This window comes from Lonchura striata, chromosome 2, assembly GCF_050655825.1.
Source record: "Lonchura striata isolate lonStrDom1 chromosome 2, ASM5065582v1, whole genome shotgun sequence".
Classification (NCBI taxonomy): domain Eukaryota; kingdom Metazoa; phylum Chordata; class Aves; order Passeriformes; family Estrildidae; genus Lonchura; species Lonchura striata.
Window position 1 is genome coordinate 60,345,964 of NC_140704.1, and position 27,930 is coordinate 60,373,893.

Below are 27,930 nucleotides of genomic sequence, written 5' to 3' on the forward strand. Positions count from 1 at the left end.
AAGATTGGCCTGATGTTTTTGAAGGGCTGATATTTAAAAGCAACTGAGCCAGTGCAACAACATGCTTCCAAAATGCAGTCTCCCATGAGAGCTGCCTTCAAACATTCCCATTGCAGAACAGGACAGTACCTGAGAAAGCATCAGACAGGTTATGGGAGAGTAGAGACACAGATCTGTCTGCATTCAGCACTATTGATGTGGCAGAAACACTTATTTCTGTTCTACAACAAATTCACTCCAGTTAGCAACCCATGAGTGCAGAGACTTAATATTGGTGACAGTGCAACACAAACAAACCCAACTTTGTCATTCTCCTGTTTCTTGTTTACTTTTCAAAGTAAAAGTCCTACAGTCTTGTAGGAGCAGAATAAAATGCATAAGAGAAAACCTTCCCACTTCATCAATAGCACAGGAAAATCACAAAGACAATGAATGACAAGTGGTGCAAAGACTTGAGTTCATTCAACAAAACATGAAAAAAATTGACCAAATAAATATTTCAAAAATCTAAGTCTGGAACCATGATATTTCTGTTCTTTTACATTTGCTGTGCAATACAGAGTACATGATGTTACCTGGGGCAATGATCAGGAAAAAGAAACCTATTACAGTTCTGTGGACCTCACCAAATTACCTATTTACATTAATTTTAATGTCCAGAAGCCAATTTTTTCTCATTTTCAAAATGCAATCAATTCCAGTTCTTTAGAGTGCCTTTTCAGAAGAAAGAACTGTTTTACAGTATCTGCCAAAGACAGACTAAAAGCACATACTATGAGATAAAGAGACAATCCTTTGCATACATTTTAGTTTTGATCAAAGAGTGAAGCTTCAAAGATTAAACAATTTGATGGGTAACTCAGTGCTCCTTAATCTGCTTAGATGGCCTTAATTTTACTTGTTTACTAAAATATTGTCAGGTAAGTTGCTAAAAGAGGCAAGTCCTAAAAAACTTCTTTTCACCATTAGAAGATGTATGTTGATTACAGATTTTAACAATTACAGCCATAGTTCTAGAATACTGAAGTTATGCTTTTTAAAAGAAAATGTGCTCTACATAAACCTACACTAAAGGTTTTATTACACCTTCAAAAAGCCCAGAACCCACAATATTCCCTTTCCCAACTTAATCTAATCTCTTTGTTCCTGCTGTTCCACTGCCAGGACTTTCAGTTTTGGAGGGTCTAAATTTCAAGTGGCTATTTGTGTTTCGGGATTTTCTGACTACTGTGTTAAATTTCCAGTCAGGTAGTCTAGTTGTAGGGTCGTAGTAAGTTATCTTTGCAACTCAGTTATCCTTTTTCTTTTAGGAAGCATTAAAAAGCACTGCTGGAACCCCAAAAGAAAGAAAAGGATTATGAAAGTCAATAAGAGGCTCCAGTTGTTAAGTTCTGAGGTTTTTGTTCTTTAAAGCACAATGAAATGAAAGGAAGACACACACTTCCACAGGCCAAAGGGAGCAAAATGTATATTTACTGACACACTGCAGAAGCCTGTCGGTACATCTATGCTTTTGTATTCATCAGATTCACAAACATGCAGAGGAGGACAGCGGGACACCAGCGAAGCCGCAGGAAATGGTCTGACTGCTAATGCTCTAACCCTGGACTGTCAAGTCTCAGAAATTAAAACAGCCTTTAATATTCACAAATCAGAATCCCTGATGTAGCATATTCAACAGCATAATGCCTTAGGATGTTTATGTAAATCCCTTAGATAACAAAGATGAGAGAAAAAGGAGCTGACAACTAAACTGCCAGCTGCCAATTCACTGAACAGAGAAGCAATTAAGGTAACTCGGCTGCACACAGCATATTTTGCATATAAACTACTATGGCAAGAGCTTCAGAGAACCAGAGGCCAGAAGGGAGGAGACCACACTCCAAAACTGTCCGTCTGGCCCCCTTAAAGCAGAACAGAGAAGCTGGATACAGGGATCTGCCAGGGGCAGCGGTTTTGTCCAGAAAGCCATAGCAGGACACGACACGGCAGCCTTGGAAACTGCTTTTCAGGGAAGGTGGAAAATCCTTGAAGGACAAGAAAGGCACCATTTTTGAAGTCTCTTCTATTTTAGTACTACAGGGGAGGGATATGTTCTGAGTGCACATAACAACACCCTGCCAATGCTGCAAGTGAGTCCTCACCTCTGCAAGATACATGATGATTTATGTCAATGACTTATGTACGATTTATGACAATGAGCTGGATCTAGGTATATGCAGTGTTGTGGCTATATAGTATTATACCACAGCTTCTCTTCTCCTCCATAATCCTACATGGCCACCTTAAACCCTAGTGACCATTTTTCAAGCAGCTGTATCCAGAGCAGGCAGCTTGTGCTGTGCTGAGCAAATACCTACTGGCAAGGCCCCATGGCCACCAAAACATGGGACACCACCCATACTAATCCTAATCAGGAGACCATTGCACATCAAGGAGTCAATGATCCACATACCCCATGCAGGCTCAGGCCTTGGCCAAGGGACAGACCCGATCAGCTGATAGGAACAGAGGAGTCTGCAGGCAAGTCCCACTCCGTAACAGGGATTACACTGCCTGCCTGTCCTCATCTATGTAAGAGCTGCAAGAAGTTCTCATGTGAACCTCCTTTCTGTCTGACAATAGAAATTATCACCAGGGTTGATTTCTTGATAGAAAATAATATAGCAGCTTGAATGACCAAAACAAGGGAATGCCTCCACAGCCAGCATCATTGTGGCACCATCAGAAAAGTGATCCCATGCTCCACAAACACAGGGTGCCCAGCATCTGAAGGGACATACAATTTACTCACTATCTGTTTTCTGCAATTCATTTCCTATTATTACAACAGCTATTTTATTAAGCTACTGTTATTGGGCTTTTCTTACTGGGATCCAGACAGAGCCCTGTACTCTGCCCCTTACCTCATACCCCAGAGCAGAGCATTCTCTGTCCATCCCCTTCTACCACCTGCTGTAAATCCTCCCTCACCCTCATTGCACAAAGCCTCACAAGTTCCACGGAAAGGCCAAAAGGATTTATAATACAAGGAAATAGAGAAATATACATTAATCTTGTGATATTTTATCTTATACACCAGCCTTTTAGCTCCTACTAAAGACCTCACCTACTTCCTACTTGAGAGTAAATCCAATTACATCAAGTCCTCCTGCGCAGAAGCTGCTGCCAGTTAGCTTTTCATGTACAAACTAAAAGCTCTTGAGTGCACTGCTGAAACTCGAGACCAGCAGGATGTCTGCCTTCTAAGAGGACTGCATCCTCTCTGAGCAGCAGTGTGCTTCAGACATGGCTCATTCAGTGAGAGAGAAGCTAACATTTTTTGCCAAAGAACAGGCATTGATTTCTCCCTGAAAAGATAATACCTTAACTACTTAAACAGGAAGGCTTTTCCTAAAAAATAATACAAAGCCATTTTTTTCATTTGAGCACTTTGTCTCTACAGCACTGCAGTTCTATTTTTTGATATATATACACATGTCCTTAAAGCCAAGGGTGGAGGGGCTCTAGAGGGCTGCCAGTCTGCCTCCCAACACCAGCAGGCTAAAGGTGCCCACATGCCTAGAGTCACACCTTATAACACAATGGGGACAAAGCGGAGAAAGGAAAAGGCTGGCTGCCTTTCCAGGGTTTACTTGGAATTGATAGAAGCTGCTGGTCCTTCATTCTTGACCACAGGACGAAGGGGCTGGAATCTCTGCAGATTAATCAGCGCCCCTGCTAAATACAAGATCCTCTGAAGACACAAAGCATTCCAACAAACATGCAGGGAGAATAGTCACTATTAGACCATCCTTCCCTACTGCAATATTTTCACCCTTTCCTCTTGGCATCCAATGCTTAATGTTTGCTCTTGCAAGCATTATCACGTGTATCACAAATATCTTACATATTATTATTACCAGGTTTTAAATAAAAGTAATTTATTTAAACAAAACAAGAATAGTGTACTGACATCTTAAGGAATCCTGCCTTGCTCAGTGATGGAAAAGAAATCACTTGCTTCACTTTGATCCAAATGTCAATTTTGTGGGAATTTCTATTATTTAAGTTTTGAAAGGCCATCAGACAGAGGGAACAATGTAGTACTGCATCTCCAGTCATCAGAGAAAGGAAGAAAAGAGAAGTATTTGTGCACATGGCAGTTTTTTGAAGTTTCTGTAATCTCCAAAGACACTCTACACTTTATTTTCTTTTCTATCACTGACAAAATACATAATGGCCAATTATGTGGAAAGACTCAGTCTCTACATGATTGATACTTCCTTGCACCAAGTCCATACAAATGTTTAAGGGAGTTATATCTCAATTCACACTGGACGATAGAGCAAAGGAAGAGTCACATTTTCATATGGTGAGAAGTACATTTTTATTTAATAAATGTACACTGCACATAAAAAATGCAGTGACTGTCTATATAAATATGCAAGTTATAACTTGATTATGCACACAAAAATAATTATTTGGTATGATTAATATGCAGTATTCAGACAATTAGGTTACTTTAAAAAGGCAGCATAAGGTGGAACGGGATTTTTCATATATGAGAAGATAGCTCAAGTATCTTATTTAAAGTCAAGTTTCTATTTCCTGCTAAAAAAATACCAACCATTATCAATAAAAACTTCAAGACATTCAATAAACAAGCACAGCTAGTGGTAAGCAAGCACTGATTATACTTTAGCTGTTCATCTCTTGGATTTTCTTCTGTATGGTGGTTCTTAAGCTACTGCTCCTGCCATCTTACTGTGAGGCACCAGAACCTGACCAGCTGGAAGCACAGCCATCCTTGAAAGCATTGGATACACCAGGACTATGCAAAAGGACTCCTGTGCTTTTGTGTAATTTATTATCTTAAATCTCTTGTATCTGTTGGGACAATAAAATTGCACTAATTGGTTACGCAGATTTTAGGGCAACTCTGATGCACCATTTACTCACCAGACCACCCTGTCCTTCTGACGCTTCTTGTAGGATTACTTCTACAGGCCAGAGATGCCAACTTTGGGAATGATTTTGCAATAGTAGCATCTGGCCCCTTGGCACACTCATCTTTGAGCTGTGCCAGCTTGGCAGTTGCCCTAAGGTACATCAAATGGTCAGAAAGCTAAGATAGTTCACTATCCTGGACATCAGTTTTCCTCTGTCAGCAATCTTCAGATTTGTCCTCTCACTTCCTTCAAAGCATCTGGTATCTTGGCACCTCCTTTTCTTACACATAAAGGTCAAAGCATTGTGCTTTTCTTCTCAGAAGTCTGAGAAAAGCCTCTGATTTTGCTAAGTAAATGGTTTTTGAAATATGTCTTTTGTAGATGGGTAAAAAAAGGTAGGGAGAGAGAGGAAGTGGGAAGGAAACAAATTTCAGATAGTAACTTCTTTTATATATCCAACTAGAACTGCAGGTAAGTGTTCAGTATAAGGAAGTGATACCGCACCTTGCCTTGCAGAATAAATTAGAATAAAATGTAGAATTGGAGCTGAGTTTCTGAAATGTTGAGAACAACAGTTTCACAAGTTTCACAAGTAGCTTTAAGACACACTTTTACCCAGATATGTTCTTTGATGAAGGCACTTCCATAAAACAAAAATAGCATTACTGGCAGCCAGATACATCCTTATTAATAGACAGAGCTATCCAAACTCTAACCCACCTCAAGTCTGGTCAAGTAGACAATACTGAAGTTTCTATCACATAGCAAAATTATCAGCTCCATCCTCCTCCTTCTCATCATTATACACCTGACAGATGGATTTCAGAGAGATGCAATTTAGATCCAAGTAGGAAAGGGCACATATCTACTGGCCTCCTTCATTTCCTGTCCACTGTGCCAGCCACACTTTTGCTAGGGATGAGATTCCCTGTGGAAATCAGAAGCTTTGTATCAATTCAATATTCTTCCTCTGTTGCCAACACTTTCAAAATAGGCTTATTTTATCCATAAATATATATGTGTATACTAGCTTAATGCTTTTGGTGCAATATATTCAACATACAACTCAAACACTAGCTTTTGAATTGTTGCAGCAGAAGGTCATTAACAGTTTTCTACAAACTCAGTAAAAAAACACCTGAAAATCAAATGAGAAAACAGGATTTTTTTCCCTCAGAATATAAAAACAATCATTTTAATGCTATTTCTGACTGAAAAAATTAAGTCCAGGTTAAGTTTCTGTTAAGCTGCAATTTCTACAGAGCACATTGTTTGTGAATATATCTTTTCCTCTCTCCTACTCTGAAAATATCGTATTCATTAGTACTTGCACCTTCAAAAACAGAATGCCTCAATCTGAAATTCTAAACTCAAGATTTCTTCTGGAGCTCATATCTACATTTCTATTATACAGACTTTATTCAACTACATCTTTAAATAATTTAAGAAATTCAGTTCTCAGAGATATGCTTGTTCATTTTCAGGTCACCAAGTTGCTGAAATAGCACAAAATCTGTAACAGTCGCAAAAAAGAAAGCATTTAAAATTTTCTACATAACTCCATGATTCCAAAGCACTTCAGACATGAATTACACTTCACTAACCTCCAATAAACTATGAAGGAAAAAAGCATTATATGCTGGAGCACACACTTTCTGAGCTTCAAGTTACATATTTCAGTCACTAGAAGGATTAAAAAAAAGAGTATAACTCCTTTGTACAGCAACTGAAAATGAACAGAAGTGGAAGAAGTTATTTGTGTCTGAATGAAAGGACAGCAGTGCAGACACACGGCACAGAACTGTGCTCAGCTGCAGCAGCAGCTAAGGCCAACCATAGGTTAATACATATCAGGGGTCAAACCTGACATTAAACCTGGGCTGACAACTCCCAAGAGCATACAGCTCTGCAGAAGCACAACCTCCATACAGCTACCAACAACTCTGAAACACAGCACAGCACACCAAGACTTCTCTTGCTCTGGACAGGAGGTAGGTGTCCCCACCTCTGCATTTTTTAACTTCTCCTGAAAAGGTAACTATACCCTTCTACACCCTTTCATCTACCACCAAGAAAGTGTCTCAGCAAAGACAGTAGAAGGGGATGTATGCCTTTGCCTCTCTATCGCATTCAGATTCAAGCATAATTTGTGTGAAGAACAGATCTAGTTTGCCTTATACTAATTCATCAGATCATGCAACTGCAGCAGAAGTTCAGGCTTGTGTTCATTGCACACACAGGATGGATGTATAGACAGGTCATGCCTAAAACTACCTTCAGTCTTCCTTTGGTTCCTGCAACCTGGAACACTAGGAAGTTACTCATCTAAAAATAAGTTTGTGTTCAACCACTTCATTCCAGCTATTAATAAAAGGTTGGACAAGACCCCTTGGTAGCTTCCCAGACATAAGCCAAGTTTTGAAAGTCAAAGAGAGCTGTGAAGACTAATCAGAATTTTGCCAAACTACTCCCAGCACACTGTGGGTGAGTATTTATATTAGTGTATGACCATCCATGGTATGAATCTTTTTCTGCTTTCCTAGTATGAATAAACAGCATCATTTCAAGCAACAAATAAAGTCTTCATCCCCACAACATTCCTGTAAGGCATTTCGCTGTGGTAATGGATTCCCTTGCTCCCCTACCCACACTGGCTGCTCCTCAAGGCTGACAGATGCCTTGCCACAACAGATCTTTGGCAGGTGATTAACAGCATGCCAAACTTAGGATCTTAGCTAACTAACACAAAGTTTTGTGCATGTATATTCCTTTAGACACAAACCACCGACCAAGTCTGTAACTAATTCTGGACCCAGCTGCATCTAAACTCCCTCTGAGAAGGAGGTTAGAATGTAAGGGGTTCTTCTCTGTATCTCATAACTCAACAGGAGGGTCTCCATGACAGCTTTTTCTGACCCATCCTCTATCCAGTAAATAATCAAGTGTACTTTGTCACTAAATCGTGCTAACCACTGTCCTATTTACTATCAAACATTGTGAAACAATTATCACTTCTCTCTGATGAGTGAGGTGCATCACTCCATCCATGACATTCACACATCAAAGGAATTATTTTGGTCTCAAATAAAAACATTTCCTAGAACAACTATTAACCAAAATTTTGATTCAGAAAAAAATCATGGAGTATATAAAGAAAATAAACTTATTTTTGCAGTGGACCATATCAAAGTAACAATATGTTTATACCAAGTTTTAGTTGTATTTTCAAAGTGATAAATGTTTCTGGCATTTCCACTTAAAACGATCCAACATATCATAAAACAGAAAGACAGCAATGCATAAAGCAATTGGTAATACTTAGATACATAGAAGACAAATATAGCATTAAGAAAAGCACATCCTATTTAATAGACTCAGTCTCATTTCTCAAGGAAAGGTAAAATTGAAAGAGCTGCAAAATTAAACTAGTAGTCATTTATCAAAGAGGACTGTCCATCTTTTCCATATGGGCATTTTATTTCATACAGATCAGTAAATTCTTTGATAATGCAGCTGTCATTCTTATTCAGAATTTGTTCTAAAGGATTCATTATGTGCCCAAGATTAACTTGACTTTTGTCTCACAGACTTTCTTGAACCTTTCCCTTTGAAGAAGCTAGAGGTATAAAATAACACAGCAACTGTCTGTTCAGAGAGACAGAAATCATCTTTAACAATAAATATATTTCACAGGAAGCAGCTCAAGTACGCTTTACTGCTGCTATGATTTAAAGATCTTAATTAACATTGCTCTATTTCCCAAAGGAAAACAGCTGCTCTTGGTGACAAGGCATTTTTGGAGCACTTCACAAACTGCGAGCAGAACTGAACACTGTCACGTACATCCATAGCAAAGCTTTTAAAAACCTTTACAGAAGAAAGGAAAAAGAAAAAGCAGCTTTAATTAGATAAGACAGAAGAGTGAGGGGAGCAGTAACTGTTTGATACATTAGAATAGAGTTCCCAGATACACAAATCACTACAAAGACTCCTTCACAGCCTGGAAACACTAAGACCAGGCAACACAAATGCTAAACACTGTAAGGTTCTTTTCTGGATGCAAAGCATTTTATTTATTCTTTGTTAGCATTTAAATCACAGAAGAAACAATTCTTACTTCAACTTTTATATATATATATATATATATATATATATAAATTAACAGATTGAACTTCCTGATCTATAGAGACTAGTATCTCCCAAAGAATGCTGAATAAACCATAGCAAGAAAAAAAAAATCAGTGTAATTTCTATAGCTATAGCATAAAAAAAAAAACTTAGATAAATAACCCTTAATGGAAAATAAAATGTAAGGAAGAGATTTAAAAAAATAAATCTATCTTAACATGAGATAAGAAGCAGTTATTGGTGAGAAGAAGCAGTTAACTGCATAGAGTTCTAGGGCAAAGTTTCAAAGTCAGATAAAAACTACCATCTAAAAAAGATTTAAATGACTGAATGTGTTGTTGCAGCTCACCGAAATACCAAAGTAAGTGGTAAGACAACCAATCAGGTAAAATTTACATAGTTTTTACAGACACTTACTTGAATGGTGTGAACAGAATTGACAATGTAGTTTCCTTTTTCTGACTCATCTTAACCTGCATAAAAGAGCATTAAATCATTATATGCAAGTGGCAACAAATCAAAAATTGTATCAAGAATTAAACTACAAAAGATTACAGGAAATTTCTAAGACTTTGGAAAAGGAATGAAATCACACTATCAATATGCTGTCCATGAAACTGGGTGTTATACTCAAGTATGCAAAACTCCTCTGAGTTCCTGGAAACAGACCCACTCTAAAGTAAATAAAATAAGCCATGCTCCAGCCATTACTTTTCTCAAAAGGCCTTCTACAGTTTGCAGGATAAAAGGAAGACATGGCTAGAAGTGTTACCAGGCTTCAGTGACAACCACCTTCAATGAAACCAGCACCATTTATGCCAGACAGGCACCAGTACACTGCACAAACATCACTAAAGCAATGCTGTAAATCAATTAACCTGCACATGGACAAAAATGGAAAATTTTGGTGCCATCAGAGCCACTTTGTCCAAGGTCTTCCAAAACATCTTCAAGGTCTCCTGCAGCTGCCTGAGTCAAGTCTGACAGCTGGCATAATGTGTAGTCAGGAACTTCCTAAGCACCCTACTTGTAAAACCTGACAGCTGGAAGTAGCAACCACACATTTTATCCTATCCATCCAAGGCAACATCATCCCCAGGGAGCACAAACTATGGTCAGGTCAGCCCATCACAGCAAAAGTAAAAATCCACTTGGCATGTCTAAGTCAGTCTGCTTCTGCTTCAGCAGAGAAAAAGGAAATTCAAAGGAAATGCAGACAGGATCATTCCAATACAATGCTAAAAACGAGCCACCACCACCACCAACAACCCAGCACTACAGAACAAAAGAACAAAGTAAGCTCAAAGGAAAGGAGAAGCATGACTACTTTGATTTTTAAATAATCTCCAAGATACCAATTTAACTGAAAAATATCTGAGTCATCCTTAATTCTTAAAGCATAGGTCTTCCAACTGCAGAGGTGGTATCAGCATGCTTCAAACTTCACACCCAACCCCACCAGTTACTTTCCCTGTTAACATGCCAGCTCTCCATCATATTTTTAAAGTGATTCTTGCTGCTGACACTGCCACCCTGGTATCCACAACTTTGTGAACCTGCCATGCCTGAAGGTGCTAATCTCATGCAAGTCATCTCATGCTAGTTCATTGTTTCACTATCATGACATGAATTTCCAGACAGGATAACAGTTCTTTTGTTATCAGCTCTTTTGTGTCTCAGCTGGTATCTGTGGAGGATGGTTTACCCTCAGAGCATTTCTATGTCTTGCCAAAACTAGGATTTTGGAAAGCTTCTCACTCCACTGGTTAGTGAAACAGAACCTTTTTTATTTGGACCACTCATGTGTAATATCCAATAATGTAATGTAATATCCAATATTAAATGAATCAAGACAGAGAAGCCAGAGATGAACACTTGCAAAGCAAAACAACAGACACAACAGCATTAGCTAAAAGTTAATTAGGCCACTAATTTAATTTCTTTAATGCACAGGAGGCTATTACCTTTCTGATCTGTTTGTGTACTGACCCTTGATTTAAGGCCTTGTCTTCCAGCCCCCATTGCAAAGGCATTATTTCCCTTCTCTGGTACCAGTATTCCACCTACATACTGCAAGTAGGTTTACTTTAACACCAATAAACATTACCATTTTTGATAAGAAGAAAGAAAAAAGCTATTCTCCTTAGAAAAAAACAACCAAACTTCCTTATTAAAGTCTTTCAAGCTTCTTCAGATAAGTCTCACAGCTATTCAATCAAATGAATGCACATTCAATTTTAATCCTTTCAACTTAGCATACTATGTATAGGATAAGTCATACAATTATTTTACACATAGCAACAGCTATTATTCAAATAAGTTGGGCTTTTTCACCATATGTTTAGTACCTTAAATTGCTCAAGAATCTGAATAGCATTGGTAAACATGCTCTCTGCTTTGAAAAGAGCACTAGTGTTCAGATACTCCAGAGGTAGAGTTCCCTGAGGAAGAAAAATACAGATAATAAGTAAAAAAAAAAAAAAATTAAATAACAGGAATTTCTCTTAACTGAATTGCTGGCCAAATAAGCAGTAAGAACACTTCAAATTAGTGCTGAAATAACTCATGTAACTACTTTGAAAATATTCTTCTCACACAGATTTGCAACATCATAGGGATTGTTTGTAATATCTCAGCTTCTACAGGAATGCAAAAAACATAAACAACAGAAGGTGTTACTAAACTATATAGTGTAAAATAATATAAACTCAACCTCTAATCAGAAGCCATTTTTGATAACCCTAACAGTCTTCTACCCAAAGCCTCACCTGGGCCTGACTCAATCCAGTACTTGTGGTAGGAAAGTGAGAAGTTCCCATGCCACCCTGTGTTGGGCAGCTTTCCTCACACAACCAGCAGTGAGTGCAAGACAGGGGGACAATCCCTGGGACAGAGACTCCAGAAGACATAATTCAAAAAATATGCTGTAAATAGGTGTTTTATATATGGAACTAGCAGTGTGGCAGCACACTAATGAAATGCTAATTGTCAATTCGATATTTATGAGGCAACTTTTGGACTATGTAATAATACATGAGAGAAACTAAAAGTAAAAGCCATCTCACTGAACAGATGTTATCTTCTGCCTCTAAATTGGAGGCAGAAGATAACATCTGAAGAAAGTACACTAGTTTAATCAAGAAATAATTGAACATTAAATTGCAAGAACTGGCTTGTTTACAGGCTTAGCTTTCATGATCACAATCATGTGTTATTCAAACCATATTTCATTTTTACCATCCCTGAAAACAAAGCAACAAAAAACTTTTATATAGTCAAGAGTATAAAGTTGCAGATTACAAAAGGACCAGCTGCCTCTCCAATTAAAAGCCCTATACAATAAATTAAAAACATTTAAATTTGTATTCTAAACTAAAGATACACACATAAAATTAAAACTACAAACAGTCTTCACACCCTATAGCACTTTTACAAATCTGTAATCCTTCTCCTCACACACCTCAAGTCTTGTCCCCAACACCTCTTCCTTTATGGTGAACATAGAAAAACATAGAAAAACATTTGTACTTCTTACCACAGAGTTCAGAGGGAAAGGCACACCAATAAGGGAAGCCATCAGTGGTGCAATATCAGCCTGTGCAAACAGAAGCATTCCCATTTTAACATAGTTTCAGCCTCTAGAGATAATAAATTCAGCTTAATTTTAATGTGCCTGCATATGCAAAAGATAATTATGTAATATTGCCAAGTTGTTATACATATATCTCTCCTTTACAGTACTTTGGTTTTTTAGTATCTAGTAGCCATGGCATGATTAGATTCAAAATGTGAAGCTTCGCTGCTGAATGAGCTTGAAAAAATACATTTCATTTGAAAAGCAAATATAACCACCCCAGTATTTATTTGCAGAAATTCAGCACCTCCTTTACTTCACTCAGAGAGGCATACCACTTTTTACAACTATTTATATGACCAAAAGAACTAATTTAATACTTAGTTTTAAGCAGTATACTGGATATACTGCTTTTCACAATATTCTTTATCCCATGCCTCCACAGCGCAGATTACTCACCTTCTCCCCTTCAGAGGGAGTTTCTGCAGTTTTTTAATGTCCAATCAGCCCTCAGAAAGGGCCTTTAATCTACACCAAGGCATCTCATAAAAAAAGTTACCATTTCCTTCTATTTGTGATAATAAACACTGCCTCATACCAGGTTTATATTCTACCTTAATATAAAACTCCACACCAAAATTCTTTGTTTCTCCAGCGTAAATCTGAAGAAATTGCACTGAAACCACTCCAGCCTCAAATCTACTGGGCAGATTCCAAACCATTATTTGTGGAGAAAAATACACCTGGAGTGTAATGATAATTAGAAGTCTCATTTGCTATTTTTACCCCTAGTCCCATGTGTACTACAGGACAAAAGCTCTGTCTTTGGGAACTCAATTATCCAGGACAAAGTAAGACTCTTCTTCACAGTCTCAAAACAACAATGCCGTAACTCCTACCAGCCTTGAGAGGAAAACTAATATTTTTTTGTAGTATCGTACCAGTGCTTTGATGAAAGCAACTGATCCAGAACATTCCCAATTTGAACCTTCTAGCATGAGATTATTTCCCTTGTTTGTGTAGGTTTGGAGTCTGTTATTCATATAGGTTTAACATATATTCATAGGTTTTTGTAGGATGATGAAGCACCACAGTTTTAAAAAGCTTGACTGATTTAGGATCAAAGGAAAAGCAGTTCACATTCTTTTCTTCCTTCACAGTACTAATTGTCTAAACTGCAAAATATTTGGGCCACAATCACAGATGAAAAAATCCCACAGTTTACCACTATAGCAAGAAATGGTTTTGATTTAGTAACAGCAGCTTGGGGGACCTGGTATATTGTACTGCATTCTTCCTACAGCTGTGTGGGATTCCTTAAATAAATGGTGCAATAATGCATCTTCAGGAGTTGTTGTATGTGCAGCTGTCACATGTCAACAGCAATTTGAACTTATCCTCATAATGTTATTGTGGTTTCTGTTTTAAGGGAAATGGTACACTGGTGTAATCATTCATTTAAATTAAGTAAATTACTTTAAATCACACAAAACTTATAATTTAAGGTGAAAACTTAGGAACTATTAAATTAAGTATGCTTGATACCTGATTGACATCAAGCCTCTTCAAGTTCTCCAGTTTCCATTCTGCAAAAAAAAAACCCAAAAAAACCAGAGCATCTGAACAGCTAATCTACACAGATTTCAAAGGACACTTCAAGTTCAGTTGACATTTAATATCTTGTTGCCATTTTCTGTAGTGTTGGTACTAAAGAAAATTATGATTTTACATGAGGATGCTAACCCAAGAAGGGTTACAGATGGAACTCAACAGGCAGAAACAACAAAGTGCATTCATTTCAGTTCACATTTTCTTTTATCCAGCAGGATAAATTGCTGCCTGCAATTGTGACCTAGATCAGTAGAAAAAAGGCCAAGGCTTTTTTTTTTTTCCTGTGCCAACTAAAAGAATCAAACTCGGATTTAGGAAATGTATAGTATCTCTTCAACGGTTTGTAAAAAAGGCTAACCCAAGGTCCTAAATGCATTGGTACAAACATTAGATCCTAAAGCTTTGGCACATCATACAAAAATTTGGTTGAAAATTATATTCTCCTGCTCTATGCTGGCCTGCAAGGAAATAAAGAGAAAACTGCCTGCTTTCTTTGGGGGTGGAGAGTTACTTAAAAACAGAGTTTAGGAAGGTTTGGTTTTGTTTTTTTCTTTCATACATCTACAGTATTGCATACACCAAACTCATTTTTAGCAATTAGTTCATACCACTGCTACCTTGGGGGGTCTGAGTACAAGCACCCCAAAGAGCAGACTTGTACTTTAACAGTAGTGAGACAGCTACCATGGCAACACAGGAGAAGTATTAGCAGCATTAATCACCAGTTCTGTTAAACTCACACCAAAATGTACAAGTTTGCTTCCTTTTGCTTCCCAGAAAAGGAAATGGATTTATATTTCTAGAAACAGACTCTTACCCATATTTCTATTACATAAATAAATTGCCCGTTTTCCTTTTAAATACAATTTTCCAAAGAAAAACATTGAAAAACTGTCTATGCACACATAAAATATGCCTAAGGTAGGAAGAAACTGTATCTCTGCTAGAGAAAACATCTCTTTTTGTCAGAATTTTTTTCATCTCATGAGCCCTACTCATACATTCTAAAATGCAGAATTGAAGACATCTGCTTTGGACCAGGAGCCACAGGACACTGAGCCCAGGAGTTCCTAAGGACTAGGACACACCTACAGACTGCCCAGTCTAGGCTGTACTTCCAGGAGTGAGGCATCTTGGCTGCCCACACTGGTTTATGATTCCAGCTCACTGTCTAGGTTTCCTGTACAGTGCTCAGCAGTTTTCCACCCACTTTACAGAGGGGTTTTTTTTTGCCTTTATCCTGCCCTGCTTTTACTGCAGCCCGCTGGGCTGTCAGATGCAAACAGTCTGGGGAAACAGCAGGGAAGTGCCAGTTCAAAAAGAGGCTGAGGATGAGGCTACATGAACCAAAGAAAATCTCACATAAAACCTCACAGAAGCCAAACTAGTGGAGGTTACACTGAGCTCCCTCAGTTGTGGCAAAGCAGGCTGAGCCCCCTACAAAGCAGGCTTGTATCAAGCACCCCACGCCCTGATGCTGCAGGAGGTTGTGCCTTCAGTCACAAGCTCCTCTGGGCTTGTGCCCCAGGGCCAACCATCAGCCCCTGAGGAGCTAGAGAGCAGTTCTGTAATCTCCTTCCTTCTGAAGAAGGGTCAAACCAGTGGCCAAATGGGTAATACCATATGTCGCCCACAGGATGCAAGGCTGCCATAACAAATCTTTCCAAGAGGATTGAATGAGCAGGCCTGGGGGAAGGCAGAGCACAGGTGACAAAACTGCTGAGGAGAAGGCTGCCAACCCAGAGCAGACTCTCTGCCCTTCTGGCCACCCAAGGAACACATTCATCTCTCTGTGATAGACTGGACAGGCTAAATCCTGCCTGTTGGCACTGCCTTTGGGGGGTATGACCCTCCATGGCAACAATGAGAAGAAAGACAGTTCACTGAGCTGCCTACAGCCTGCTTGCACTGATCATAAGAAGTTTGTCAGCATTAGAAACATTCTGTCAGTATTTCCATAAACACTTGCAGAAATTAGAAAGAATTGTCAATAGATGAAAGAACTTGAACATTGGAGCATGCAACTAGAAATGTAAGCCTGACACCTGCATACATCAGTGATACAGAAGTCTTGAAAACACTCTCCTGCCCTGCACACAGTCACAGCTGCAGCTGTGACTGTGCAGGAAAGACAGATTCAAAGAACATTTCAAGAGAATTCTTTTAAACAGCTTTTCTTTTATACATCAACTTTGTGAAAATATCTGGGATTGTAACAATGGAGTAGCTGAACTGTATTGATCTGTGCAAGTGCCAAGCTCCATTTCAACAATTCTGTCTTCTAAGCTATGTAACCTACTAGAAGCTCTGATGTACTGCCATAGAGAGAACAGTCCCTTTTAAGGAAGATAATTTATTACTCAAATAGGAATTCAAACTCCCAAGATACTCGGAGTGTCTCAAATCTCCAAGAGAGATTATCCTTGCCAATTAAGAATCTGTAAGGTCTAAACAAAGCAACAACATGCTTGACAGATGCAAAGCTAGTAAAAAATGAATGGAGGAATTTCTGACGTTTGCTTTGGTGTACTTGGTTTTTTGTGTGGTTATTTGGTTTGCTGGTTTTTTTAACCTTTAGAAGGAAAATATGAAGCAGGCATAGCAGGGTGCAGACAAATGTCATCCTTTAAGTAAATACATATTGCCTAATAGATGAGGGCCATATAGCTTTCCCTACTGTGCACCTCAGCTCAATGCTCATCTTTTTTGAAATCTCTCACATAATCTTCATCATGACTTGAAGTCAGACGTTGAGGTTTGTGCTAAAGCTGCTGGCAATCACGGAAACTGACAGATGTAAAATTCAACTATTGCAGATCAACCCTTAGATATCAAATGTCCTTAAAAGTCTAGCAGATCAGCCATCATAAACATCAAAATCAGTTGTTTTATTCTGCTTTCTATTTTTTTCCTACAACTCATTTTCAGTTTTATCACAGATGTCATCGTTTTATAGCAGCAGTTAGGTGCGAAGAGTGAAAAGTTAGCACTATTTCTAAAATTACCTAAGCTGTTTCCAAACACCTTCTCAATAGCAGGACAGAGTTAAAACCTCAGGACTGAAGTAATTTTTGCCTGTTTTCTCTAACGTACCTTGACAAACAATCCAATAAAATAGAAAGTCATTACCTCATTGATCATGAGCAACAACCCAAGACTGAAGGTACCTTAAGAAACAGAGCAGGTCACAAGAATGGGGCACATCAAAGAGGAACAGCTTGAACAATTTAATCACATGTTAAAGACTCTCTAACCCCATTGATATTTCAGTAAGACAGCGTTTATTGCATTATGTATGTGAAATAATAAAAACTCATTCCTTTTAAAAAAGGTTTACTCTTAAATAAATTAGAAAAGGGAAAAATAACAGTGAAGAATCACATTTTTCATTGAAAAAGCAGTCTACATTTGCACAACAGCTGCAAGGATGCAAATGAGACAAGACGGCCCCTGGAAAGTCCACAGGGTTGTGCTGTGAAGTTAGAAAGGTGTCTTTGAACTTGCCAACTTATGTTTCTGTACTAATATCATTCAGCCTCTGGGAGTTAAAAATTAAGTCTCCTGGAATGAAGTTTTAGGAGCATGAATAGCCTCCTGTCAACAAAGAGAGAACGGTTTCAATTCTATGATTAGAAAAGAAAAGTGACTGATGTTATTTACCTGATTTTGCAGTAGCTTCCTTAGACATATCCTGTCATCTTTTCCTTACACATCACACAAAACAAATCACACTTACTGAAATTGAACAGATGTTAGCAAAGCTCAGCGGGTGTAATAGTTAAAAACATCTGTTTCCAGCACAATCTTTCACCTAAGTCTTATATTTTACCTACCTTTCAAAAAATTGTCTTCAAATAACTGGGTTGTAACTTTCTGAGGATAATTTACCCCAGCACCCCAAACAATCAGTGGTGTTAAAGTTTCTGAGGGATGACCAGCTCCATGAGATCCTAAGAAGAAAAACAGAAACAACCAAACAAGAAAAATAGAAACTTTAAGACATGTGCTGTAAAAACAAACAAAATCTATGTTCAATAAAAATATGCACACATGTACTAAGCTCTTGATACAGACATACTAAAAGCCTGTTACGGACAACCTATTCCAGCTTCATAGCTTATTTTTATGTCACTAACAATAAGGGCTACATTCAATTTTCAAGTTGGGAAATCAGTACAAGTTAAGTCAAGACTAAATAGACAGAACTTTTTATACTAAAATCCGCACATTTTTAACATACAGAAAATAAAGCCATAATATTTTTAAAGCCTCAACATATGGTGGAGTTACCAGCTCAAAACACGTACACGTGCTTATCCTGAGCATCTCAACTAAACCAAGAATGCCTGATTTCAGTAACAATAGGCACACATGAAAAAAAAAATCATACAGAACTGACCTCTGAATAAGAATTAGACTTCCACTTTGAGACAAGGAAGCAATATTCATTGGAACTGTCATCACATTCCAACAGTGACAGAAGTTCATTTTTAAGGTTTTAAAGTCTAGTAGCACACTCCTTAAAAATTGATAAAACATTATTTTCTTCCCTGGGAAAATTGATTCCCTCCAGATTAACACATCAGCCACCAAAAAGCAGGAAGGTTGAAAATGACATCTCAGCAGCAGCTGTATTAAAGCAGGAGCCACACGAGCTCGAAAGAAATGCTGGTCATTGAACCCGGTGGGTGAGGTACCGGAGCAATGAGATTACCCAGCCTCAAAGGGAAGGACTTTGTTATACAAGCCCTATGTGGGTCTCTGCATGGTCTACAAGATTACACATTTTCTTTATATTTGCATAGACATGTTTTTCCCTGTCTATAAATATATATTTTAATGAATACAAAGAACAGACAAAGCACACTGTTGTGCAACCTCAAGGCTATTCCAAACATCATACCCAATTCTGTCCTTAAAACAGCTGAATAGCCAACTTTGCTTATTTTAAACAACCCAAAGTTTATGAACACACTGGTCTGGGAATTAGATTTCTGATGTTTTCTTGGTAGGCACCCTCTGGGTTCAAAAAACAACAACAACTGCTTTCCTTTGAAGAACTTGGGAAAAGAGCTTATGGAGAGACCACTTCCTGTATCTTCCAGGGACCAGAGATTATTTCTTATATCCATTATATTCTTATTACTGCAGGAGGAAAATTTAGCCAAGCCACCAGCTCCATCAGCATTTCACTGAGATTCTACCTCTATGAATACTTTAAGATAGATAGAGCTGAGAAAGACAGCTGTACACACTCCCTCCCTGTTATAAAGAACTGTTCCAGTTCTGATTTGAATAACAAGAGGGGAAGAAAAGTAATTCTTTTCAGCTGGGTCAGTTCCTGGTTCCACCTCCAGCACTCTCCAAATAGACTTCTTCAGGGAAAAGAGGGAAAACGGGTGCTGTTGTTTAGCTGTCTGTTCCATAGTCCAGCATACTACACAGGTACTTGTGCCAGGATGGTAGCAGGAACAAGAGACCAAGGTCAGGGTGGGTATGGAACACCCTGTGTTGGTGGTCAGCAATTCTTTCTGACATCAATTAAAGCAAAATCATGGGGCCAGACTGAGAAAACAAGTGACACCATTGGCTTTTGCCAGCAACCACAAAGTCTTTGATAATTTCTAATTCAGATAATATTTCTTTCCTTAACAGGCCTCTCCATCCTTCCAATGTTTAATATGTTTTAAAACTGGTGCACAACCCATTATGCAAATAACCACTGAAAGGCTGCAGCAGGGGCTGATATTACCAACCAGCCCAAATAAAAACTCGTGAACTATCCTTCAGACAGCTCACAATGGGCCTGAGCAAAACCCCTGGGTTTGCTCTCATATTCACTAAAGTCAACTTCAAAGTTATTAACACTTCTGGCACAAGATCAAGCTCTTCCTTCAAGACAAAGAGATGACAGAAAACTATGACAGACAAGTGGTTTTCAAAGCCTCAATAAGTTACTGCTAACACCTTTTATTCCCCCTGCAAACAATCCAATACATAATGAGAAGACCCCTGCAGCTCACTTTGGCAGTGAAGAAGGCCAATACACCAAAGGCAGTGTTAACAGGAGAATGGCACAGGGAAAGGATTGTTCTCCTCTGTTCAGTACCTGTGAGACAACCCATAGACACTGGATCCAGTTTTGGGCTCCTTTGGTACCAGAAAGACACCCATCATCTGGAATGGTCTCAGTGAAGAGTACTTGCCCTGTGAGAAGCAGCTGAGGGGACTTGTTCAGCCTAGAGAAGAAACAGCTTTGGGGAGAAGATAGCAGAGCAGCCTGCCTGTACCCCCTGTGAGGGGGGCTCGAGAGAGGATGGAGCCAGACTGTCACTGTGGCACACGGTGGGAGTATGACAGAACAGCCATAATTTGATACAAAGGAAGTTCAGATTGTAGATAAAGAAAACTTGTCCCCCTCCATCAGGGCAGGCAAGCAGCAGAGCAGCCTGTCCAAAAGGGTAGCATAGGTGTCATCCCTTTGAGGTTTTAAGGATCCTGCTGAATAAAGCCCTAGCATCTGTGTCTGATTCAAAAGCTGAGCCTGCCTTGGGCAGGTGTTGGACCTCCTGAGATCCCTATGATCATACATATAAATAAATAAATAAATAAATAAATAAATAAATAAATAAATATACACACCCCTTCCTTATAAAAAAAATATGAAAAAATTTCTTGAAACATACAGAAAAAATCCAGCAGAATTAAAATTTTATGGCAAGTGGCAGTCAGCTCAACAGTAAATATTATTCAAAATTGACTATTTTGCAAATGAACAGATGGTAAGTAGGCTGATTGAATAAATATACAAATATTTTTGTTATCCCTGATGACAGAAAAAATCTGCATCTCTTCAATTGAAAAACTTTAGGATTTCACACACAGAGTAAGATGCTGACTGTTGTTTTGCCACGACCATGCCTGGAGCAGCCTAGGTTCAAAAGTATCATAGTTAGTAGCTGCAAACCCACAGCATTGGAAGAGAGACTTATCATTTTCACTGGCTGCACACAAGGACAGGAGTGTTCTTAAGATTCTTGAAAGAAGAAAAAATTAGGGAAAAATGTCTAAATGAGCTTAGCACAGCAAACTTTTCTCATCTGCCCTCAAAGCATTTGGCCACTGTTGCCACTCTTCACTAGTCTCCTCTGTGGGGATCAGTACAGTTGGCCGTACTCATTCTTCTCTCTGTACTCTCAGCTCCTTCACCTATCTCTAGCACCAACCTCCTCTAGAAATATCACACAGCAGTGTATAAAAGGCCAAAATAAGCAAAAAGATGCTGCACCCCTCCCAATACCTCTCTCTGTACGGTTTTTCACCAGCTCCTGGACAGATTTCCAACTTTTTCCAGGTGCTTTAGAGCACCAAAGTGAAAACTGTATCTCCCAGGGGGGCTGGAACAAGACCACATTTGCTGCTGGCAGCCAAATAACACCATCTCCTCCTGCTTGAGTTGTTTTTCTGCAGCAATCTTTCTATCCCCACTAGCAGTCACTGAGGAAATTAAGCTTTAACTTAATGTCTTTTTTTCTGACCAGACATGGAATGCAGCTGTCACAGCAATTTGCATGGATTTTCATACACAAGCAACACTTAGGATGCCAAATCAAAGCAGGGGTTCCAAAGCTTCTCATGGGACAGAGCTCTTTAATCACACACCAGATGCCCATAAACTCAACTGACTCAATATTTAAAAATACTCACCCCAATCTGTCATTCCATGGTCAGAAGTCAAAATAAATGCAGTCTTTCCATCATTTCCATAGAAATTGTCAATCAATGAAGCAATTTCTTTCACACCCTCATCAACTTGTTTAATATTCTCCTGGTATTCCCTTGAAAAATAGGAGAAAAAGGTTACATTCCAGGTGGTGCTCACAACTTGGTATAAAGCAACTTATCCATGGCCATAAAGCCCAGTCCTTTGAGTACAGACAGCTTTAACCTCAAATGAACAGCAAGCTAACAAAAGGCTTCCTAGATGTAAAAACCTCTCCTCCTCTGAGTCTTACTGAGATATTAAATCGTTGCAGCACAGTTTGAAGATTACTGAAACCACAGTTTCAAAAGGATTTATATTTCAAATCGGACCTGTCCTTGACATAAGACTATTATTTTACTACTCACAGCTGCCAGGCAAGTTAAGCAGAATGCCAAAACTAAGGAATTTTTAAAAACTCAAACACCTTAAACAGTAAGTTGCAAAAATTACTTTAAGCTGGTAACTAAATAACATAGAAAAATCTCACCAGGCAGTCAGTGTTTTGAGATGATTCATAGATCAGGACAGACCCTAGTTTTCTGGAATAGAAGCTAAATAAAAAATTTGTATATTTTTAGAAAAAGTGATTGACCATGATTGACTTTCAGACAACTAATTTCCTATCTGTTGCTAAAGCCAGTTTTAAAACCCTGTCTTTAAAAAATCATAATAAATGAGCATTAAACAAACAGCAAGTATGAACTTTAGAATGATGTAGGAAATCAGAGAATTTTAAAAGTATGCAAGGATTAAGAGAAAAACGTAAAATCCTGCAAAGCAGGATGTAAAGAAATTAAAAGAAAGTTCTCAAATAATGCATTTCAAGATGAATTGGTGTTGAGAACTGTTAATCTAAATTCTACTCTTTTTTCAAGTGTAATAAAGAAAGCCAAAACATAATGCTGAAGTTTGCCATTATTGCTGAGCATATTGCTGTCTATAAACTCAATGATATCACTTCAGCATTGGGGTATCTGAAAACTGTATCCATTTTATATTTAAAACTACATTTCCTACATATCCTCTAGATTATGTGTTGGCTGTAACTAAGAAAATTTCTAAAATCAGACTTGACAGGAGTATAACCTGACGTACTGTAGAGAGCAAAAATCTGTCATTTGTATAGATGGTGCCTTAAAAAACAAAATAACCCCAAAAGTTCAGAATGTATGTGATCATGGTGACATATATGACCCCCAACACTATAAATTTTGTTTATGACTTGATAAATTGCACTGTTAAAAAAGTTACTATATGCATTTAAAACTAGTAAGAAAGATATGCTTAATATCTCAATTACCTTGAGTTTGGCCGATGGGCATGTCCATTGGTGTCTATGCCTAGCAAATGCAGGAACAGAACCACTTTATCTTCATTCAGTGCAGAGAACAAAGTTTGATTGCTTCTGGAAGAATTAAAGAAGCTCTGTATGGAATAAGCCATTAACATATTAATCTGAGAAAATGGAAGAAGATAAGCATCTTACTAGAACTAAACCACTGCTGTTTCCTTGTCAAAATACTAGTAGTTATTAGCATTTTAAAAGAGGAAAAATAATGACTTCCCAATTTACAGCTTGGAGGACAACTACTATCAGTAAGGTCAGTCCAAATTTTCAGCTTATCTAAGACAGCATTTACATTGAAGTATTCTTTTGTTGTCTGGGGGGCTTTTTTTATTGGTTTTTTATTTGTTGGTTTATTTTGGTTTTTACGGGGTTTTTTTTGAGTTTGCCTAGGCAAAATACATCACTTCTTCTTTGCCTCCTGTATAAACAAATTGATGAACCATTCCTGAATGCCACTTATGGCTCACATTTCTATTGATTTACTGAATTTAAATTGGAAGCAAAGATCTCAAATATTCTTGCTTTGGAAGCAGGTTCTGCAGGACTGAGATACCAAGCTACAACTTGTTTGCAGAAACTAAATAAAAACAGTACAAAACTGACATGCTTTGCATATACATGAACTACATCTGCCTTGCACATATTATACTTAAGCATCCCTGAGGCAGATGCCAGGGGAGGATTTTCCCCTTGGACTGAATGAGTCTTGACATGGCTATTCTGTGTTAGACCAGCTGCACTGCAGCAATGCAAAATGCAGCCAGACAGCTATTCCAGCATCAGCTCCTTAGAAACAGCACTGCCCAAGGAAACAAAGTTGGGTAGGGTCTTAGTTCAAAACAGCATCTAGAGAACCTTCCAGTACACTAACATAAGTGTCTTTGAACTTCGTGCAGGAGTCCAGGGAAAATGCTGGTAGAGGCAGGGAAGCATTTCTGCCACCGAAGGACAGGGCAGTCCACCACACAGCTGTGATAGTGATGGAGCTCTTAAAATCTAAAGCTCCTACCTTGTATAAACAAAAGTCAGTGTACCCAGAGGAAGACCAAAGTGGCAGCAAAGATTTCACAAGTGAGCTGTGCCAGGAAACCATGGCACTATGCAATTCCACTTTTCTAACTCCCTGAGTACACACAAGCCGCATGGACTAATATTTGCGTGCACTCAGCTTTAGCTCTTGTACAAACAAAATCATGACCAAAGTCCAGAGATATTTTAAATAAAGATACAAGAACAAAATCCGATTACATTAAATAGCAATATAATTATTTTTAAGGAGATTTTCATTTCCCGCAGAGATCCGCCCACCAGCATGTATTTGACCACAGACCTGAGAAGCTTTCCAGAGCACACCAGTAATTTGCAGGATAAAATAAAACAGTTTCCTTAATTTTAATTAAATAAAAGAACATCAAAACAAAGTATATCAAAAGAGATAAACAGGAAAACTCCCAAAATTACATCTTAAAATGTAGATCAATATTAGAAGGCATATGTTTTTCTATCACAGAATGATTAAGCAAAAGAAATCATTCAGAGGAAGGGAAGGCCTGAGCTTCTCTCCCACCAGACGAGTCCCCATGATACACCAAAAGCATCCCACTTTCCCAGTACCAGCCACCTCATAAGTCAGAGCAGCAGCAGCCAAAAAAGTTGCCCAAATTCTGGCCAATTACAAACAAGAAGACAAAAGGAAGATGAGTGCAACCCAAGATGTGACATCTTTCTCAGAACAAACAGCAGACTTTATCCCATGAAACTTGAACAAAAATGGTTTACTGAAAAAAATCCCCAAAAACAACAGGAAGCTCACCACAAGGACTGATGGCTGATAAAGGTGGTGAGTTGGCAAGCAGGTACCAAACACACTAAGAGCAAAAATCACTTCACCTTGCTCTGTATGTCACTGAACCGTTTGTTCAGAAGTATCCTTCTATCTCCCTACAACCTGCCACAGGCCCTTTCTTTTTGGTACTCAGTGATCACAAACCTTGAGTCCTACCTCTACTCAACACTAGCTTCCAACCCATCACTCGATTGAGCCAGACTGATCAGAGGGACTCGGAGATTATACAGAGGGAAACTCACAATTTGGGGTGTGAAAAATTGCAGTAAGACACAGAGACTCTTAAAAATTATTTGGTAAACCATAACTATAGCCAGAGATCACAACAGCTATTTAAAGAGGCTTGCACTTGGCGATGCTCAAAACTTGACCAGGCAATGCATGAGGACATTGTCCTAACTGAACCTCCCTCATGAAGAGAGCTGGACTCAAGATGGTTATAGCTTCCTTTCACCTTTCTTTTTAAATTATTCTGGCAACTTTTGTTTTATTTTCTTGCAACTAACAACAAAATAATGCACTGGTTATAACTGATATGCAACTTAATGAGATGAACACAATGTTCTCCATTAAAACATTCACAGCAAGCTGTGAACTTAATTATAATGTAATACTAAGTAAACTACTACAACAGAACTTTAGTTATAACAATATGAAATCTTGATCTAATCATCTCCCTCCTCTGATGGGAGAAAGCAAAGAAATAAAGATTACTTAGAAGGTCTAACAAATTATTCACAGATGTCTGAACAAAATATGAACTTTAAAATGTTAAATATCTAAGTAATTGGGGACTTTTTGTTCCCTCAAACAGTGTCTTCCATGGAAGCATGATTCTTTAGTAAAGCTGATAAACTGTTGATGACTGCATGCACTAGAAAGACCAAACAAACTTTTTCCTTTCACAAAGCTCCTTAATCTAGGACAAGTTAATTTAATTGGCTGCTTAAAGCCATGCACACTGATTTGTGCTGATGGGAGAGTTTAAATAGTTATGCCAGTTTTCAGATATAAAACAAAAGTACAAAGGCAGGACAAACATATATGCCAAGTTTAGACCCCTTGAGCATAATCATGCACAAGACACTAACACATTTTAAATGAATCATAAAACCACTGTACTGCTAATTAGAGTAGAGCTATCCGTATTGAAATCCACTGGCACAAATCAACATCCAGTCACAGCACTGTCTGCAGAGCTCCAAAGTTTAACATAATTCAGCTCTGGACTCTATCCACCATCCTGCACAGAAGGGACAGTCTGAAGGCTTGGGTGGCCTTTCTTCAGCAGAAAGCAGACAAAGGAAGAATGGAATACTGTGTTCAAAATGAGAAAAGAATAAAGGAAAAAACCCACAATTTTTGGCCATCTGTATCTACATGTCCTTTTTAATGAGAAGACATTAACTGAACATCGTATCCTTTGATCATAATAAATTGTGGTTATGCCACTCATCTCCAAGACTGAGTTCCTGGAATTTTAAATTTTTTACTCTTTGACTCTTCCAAAACTATTTTCCACTAAATATTTTCAAAAATCAGAAATGCATCAATAAGCTCTTTTTTTTCCCATCAGTTGATCTAGACTCCCAGTATTTTGCTCCTTAGTTTCTTAGCACAGACTCAAACTATGGTTTAGGAAAAAGCTATTTTACTGAGAATCATTGAACCCCATTACAGTGATTAAATTCCACTCCTAATTATTCTGACGGCTTCTTAAAAAACAAAACAAAACACAAACACACCAAAAGAAGCCCCAAACAAGCCAAAAATCAGAAAGAAACTAGAGTCCACCAACTCCATGCCCATCTGGATCCAAACCACTACCAATTTATTACTGCACATTAGTATTGCTGGATTTTCACACTGCTATAGATAAAAAAAACCCACACAGACTAGTCTGTGGTGTATTTTCTGTCTCAAGAAAGGGTTATGATCACCTTGTATCACAAGGGGACAGGACAAGAACTACCAAGTGTCATACATTTTTTTTCTTCTACTCATGATTTAAGCATAGATACAAATAAAAAGTAGAGTTTACCATCTCCTAATGGTAAGTTACTGTTAGTTAGCATTTTTAAAGAGAACAAGCAATTTCAGAGTGCCAGCACTAGCAGCCCAAACGTGAGTTAGCCATTGTTCATTTTATCCCCATCATTTTTTGGGGCAGAGGAAGTGGCTCCAAACAAGCGGCCCTCACAATGGAGAGGACCTGTGGACTGCAGAGTAGAGAGGAAGTTCATTTGGTATCTTTTGTTTCCTAAAAAGGCAGAAACCAGGGACCACATTGGACAACATATGAGTTAAACAATATATTGTTAAATACTTGAGATAAAATATAAAAGGAGGGGAAAAACGTAGGCAAAGCAGAATTTCGGTTCCAGCATACTGTCATTCCTACTTATACATAATCTCACCAGCACAGCTGAAAGTTGCTTGAGATATAAGAGCAGAGTGACCTTGGTCTCAGTAAGCCTCAAGTTTCACACTCCTGAAGCAATTGTTGATGTGCAGTTGAAGAGATGATTAATGGAATGTGTGGCTTATGCCAGTCAATCAAGTCCTATCCATCCACAGCATGGAATTTAGATGGGCTAAATAAGTCTTAAAAATAATGATGCTGGCTCCAAGGAAAAAGTAATCAGTAATGACATATATATTTAAAACATACCATTATAGCTTGAAAGGATAAATGCCATTAGGTGTTCTGAAGCAAAAGAAAGGTAG

The 27,930-nt window shown here is 38.3% G+C and overlaps 1 protein-coding gene across 8 annotated transcripts in view; it reads right to left on the reverse strand.

Moving 5' to 3' along the window:
- Nucleotides 1–27,930, reverse strand: part of PIGN (phosphatidylinositol glycan anchor biosynthesis class N) — a 97,625-nt gene that overhangs the window by 45,126 nt on the left and 24,569 nt on the right. For all 8 annotated transcript variants that reach the window (XR_014952560.1, XM_085571083.1, XM_021552348.3 and 5 more), the window contains exons 6-12: nucleotides 23,310–23,434; nucleotides 21,952–22,082; nucleotides 18,078–18,194; nucleotides 14,179–14,219; nucleotides 12,595–12,654; nucleotides 11,408–11,500; nucleotides 9,477–9,532 (exon numbers count right to left, since the gene is read on the reverse strand). Coding sequence is in view for 7 of the 8 variants with exons in the window: in XM_085571083.1 (XP_085427209.1) it covers nucleotides 9,477–9,532; nucleotides 11,408–11,500; nucleotides 12,595–12,654; nucleotides 14,179–14,219; nucleotides 18,078–18,194; nucleotides 21,952–22,082; nucleotides 23,310–23,434 (623 nt within the window). In the remaining variant the exon portion in view is untranslated. The remainder of the gene's footprint in view (nucleotides 1–9,476; nucleotides 9,533–11,407; nucleotides 11,501–12,594; nucleotides 12,655–14,178; nucleotides 14,220–18,077; nucleotides 18,195–21,951; nucleotides 22,083–23,309; nucleotides 23,435–27,930) is intronic.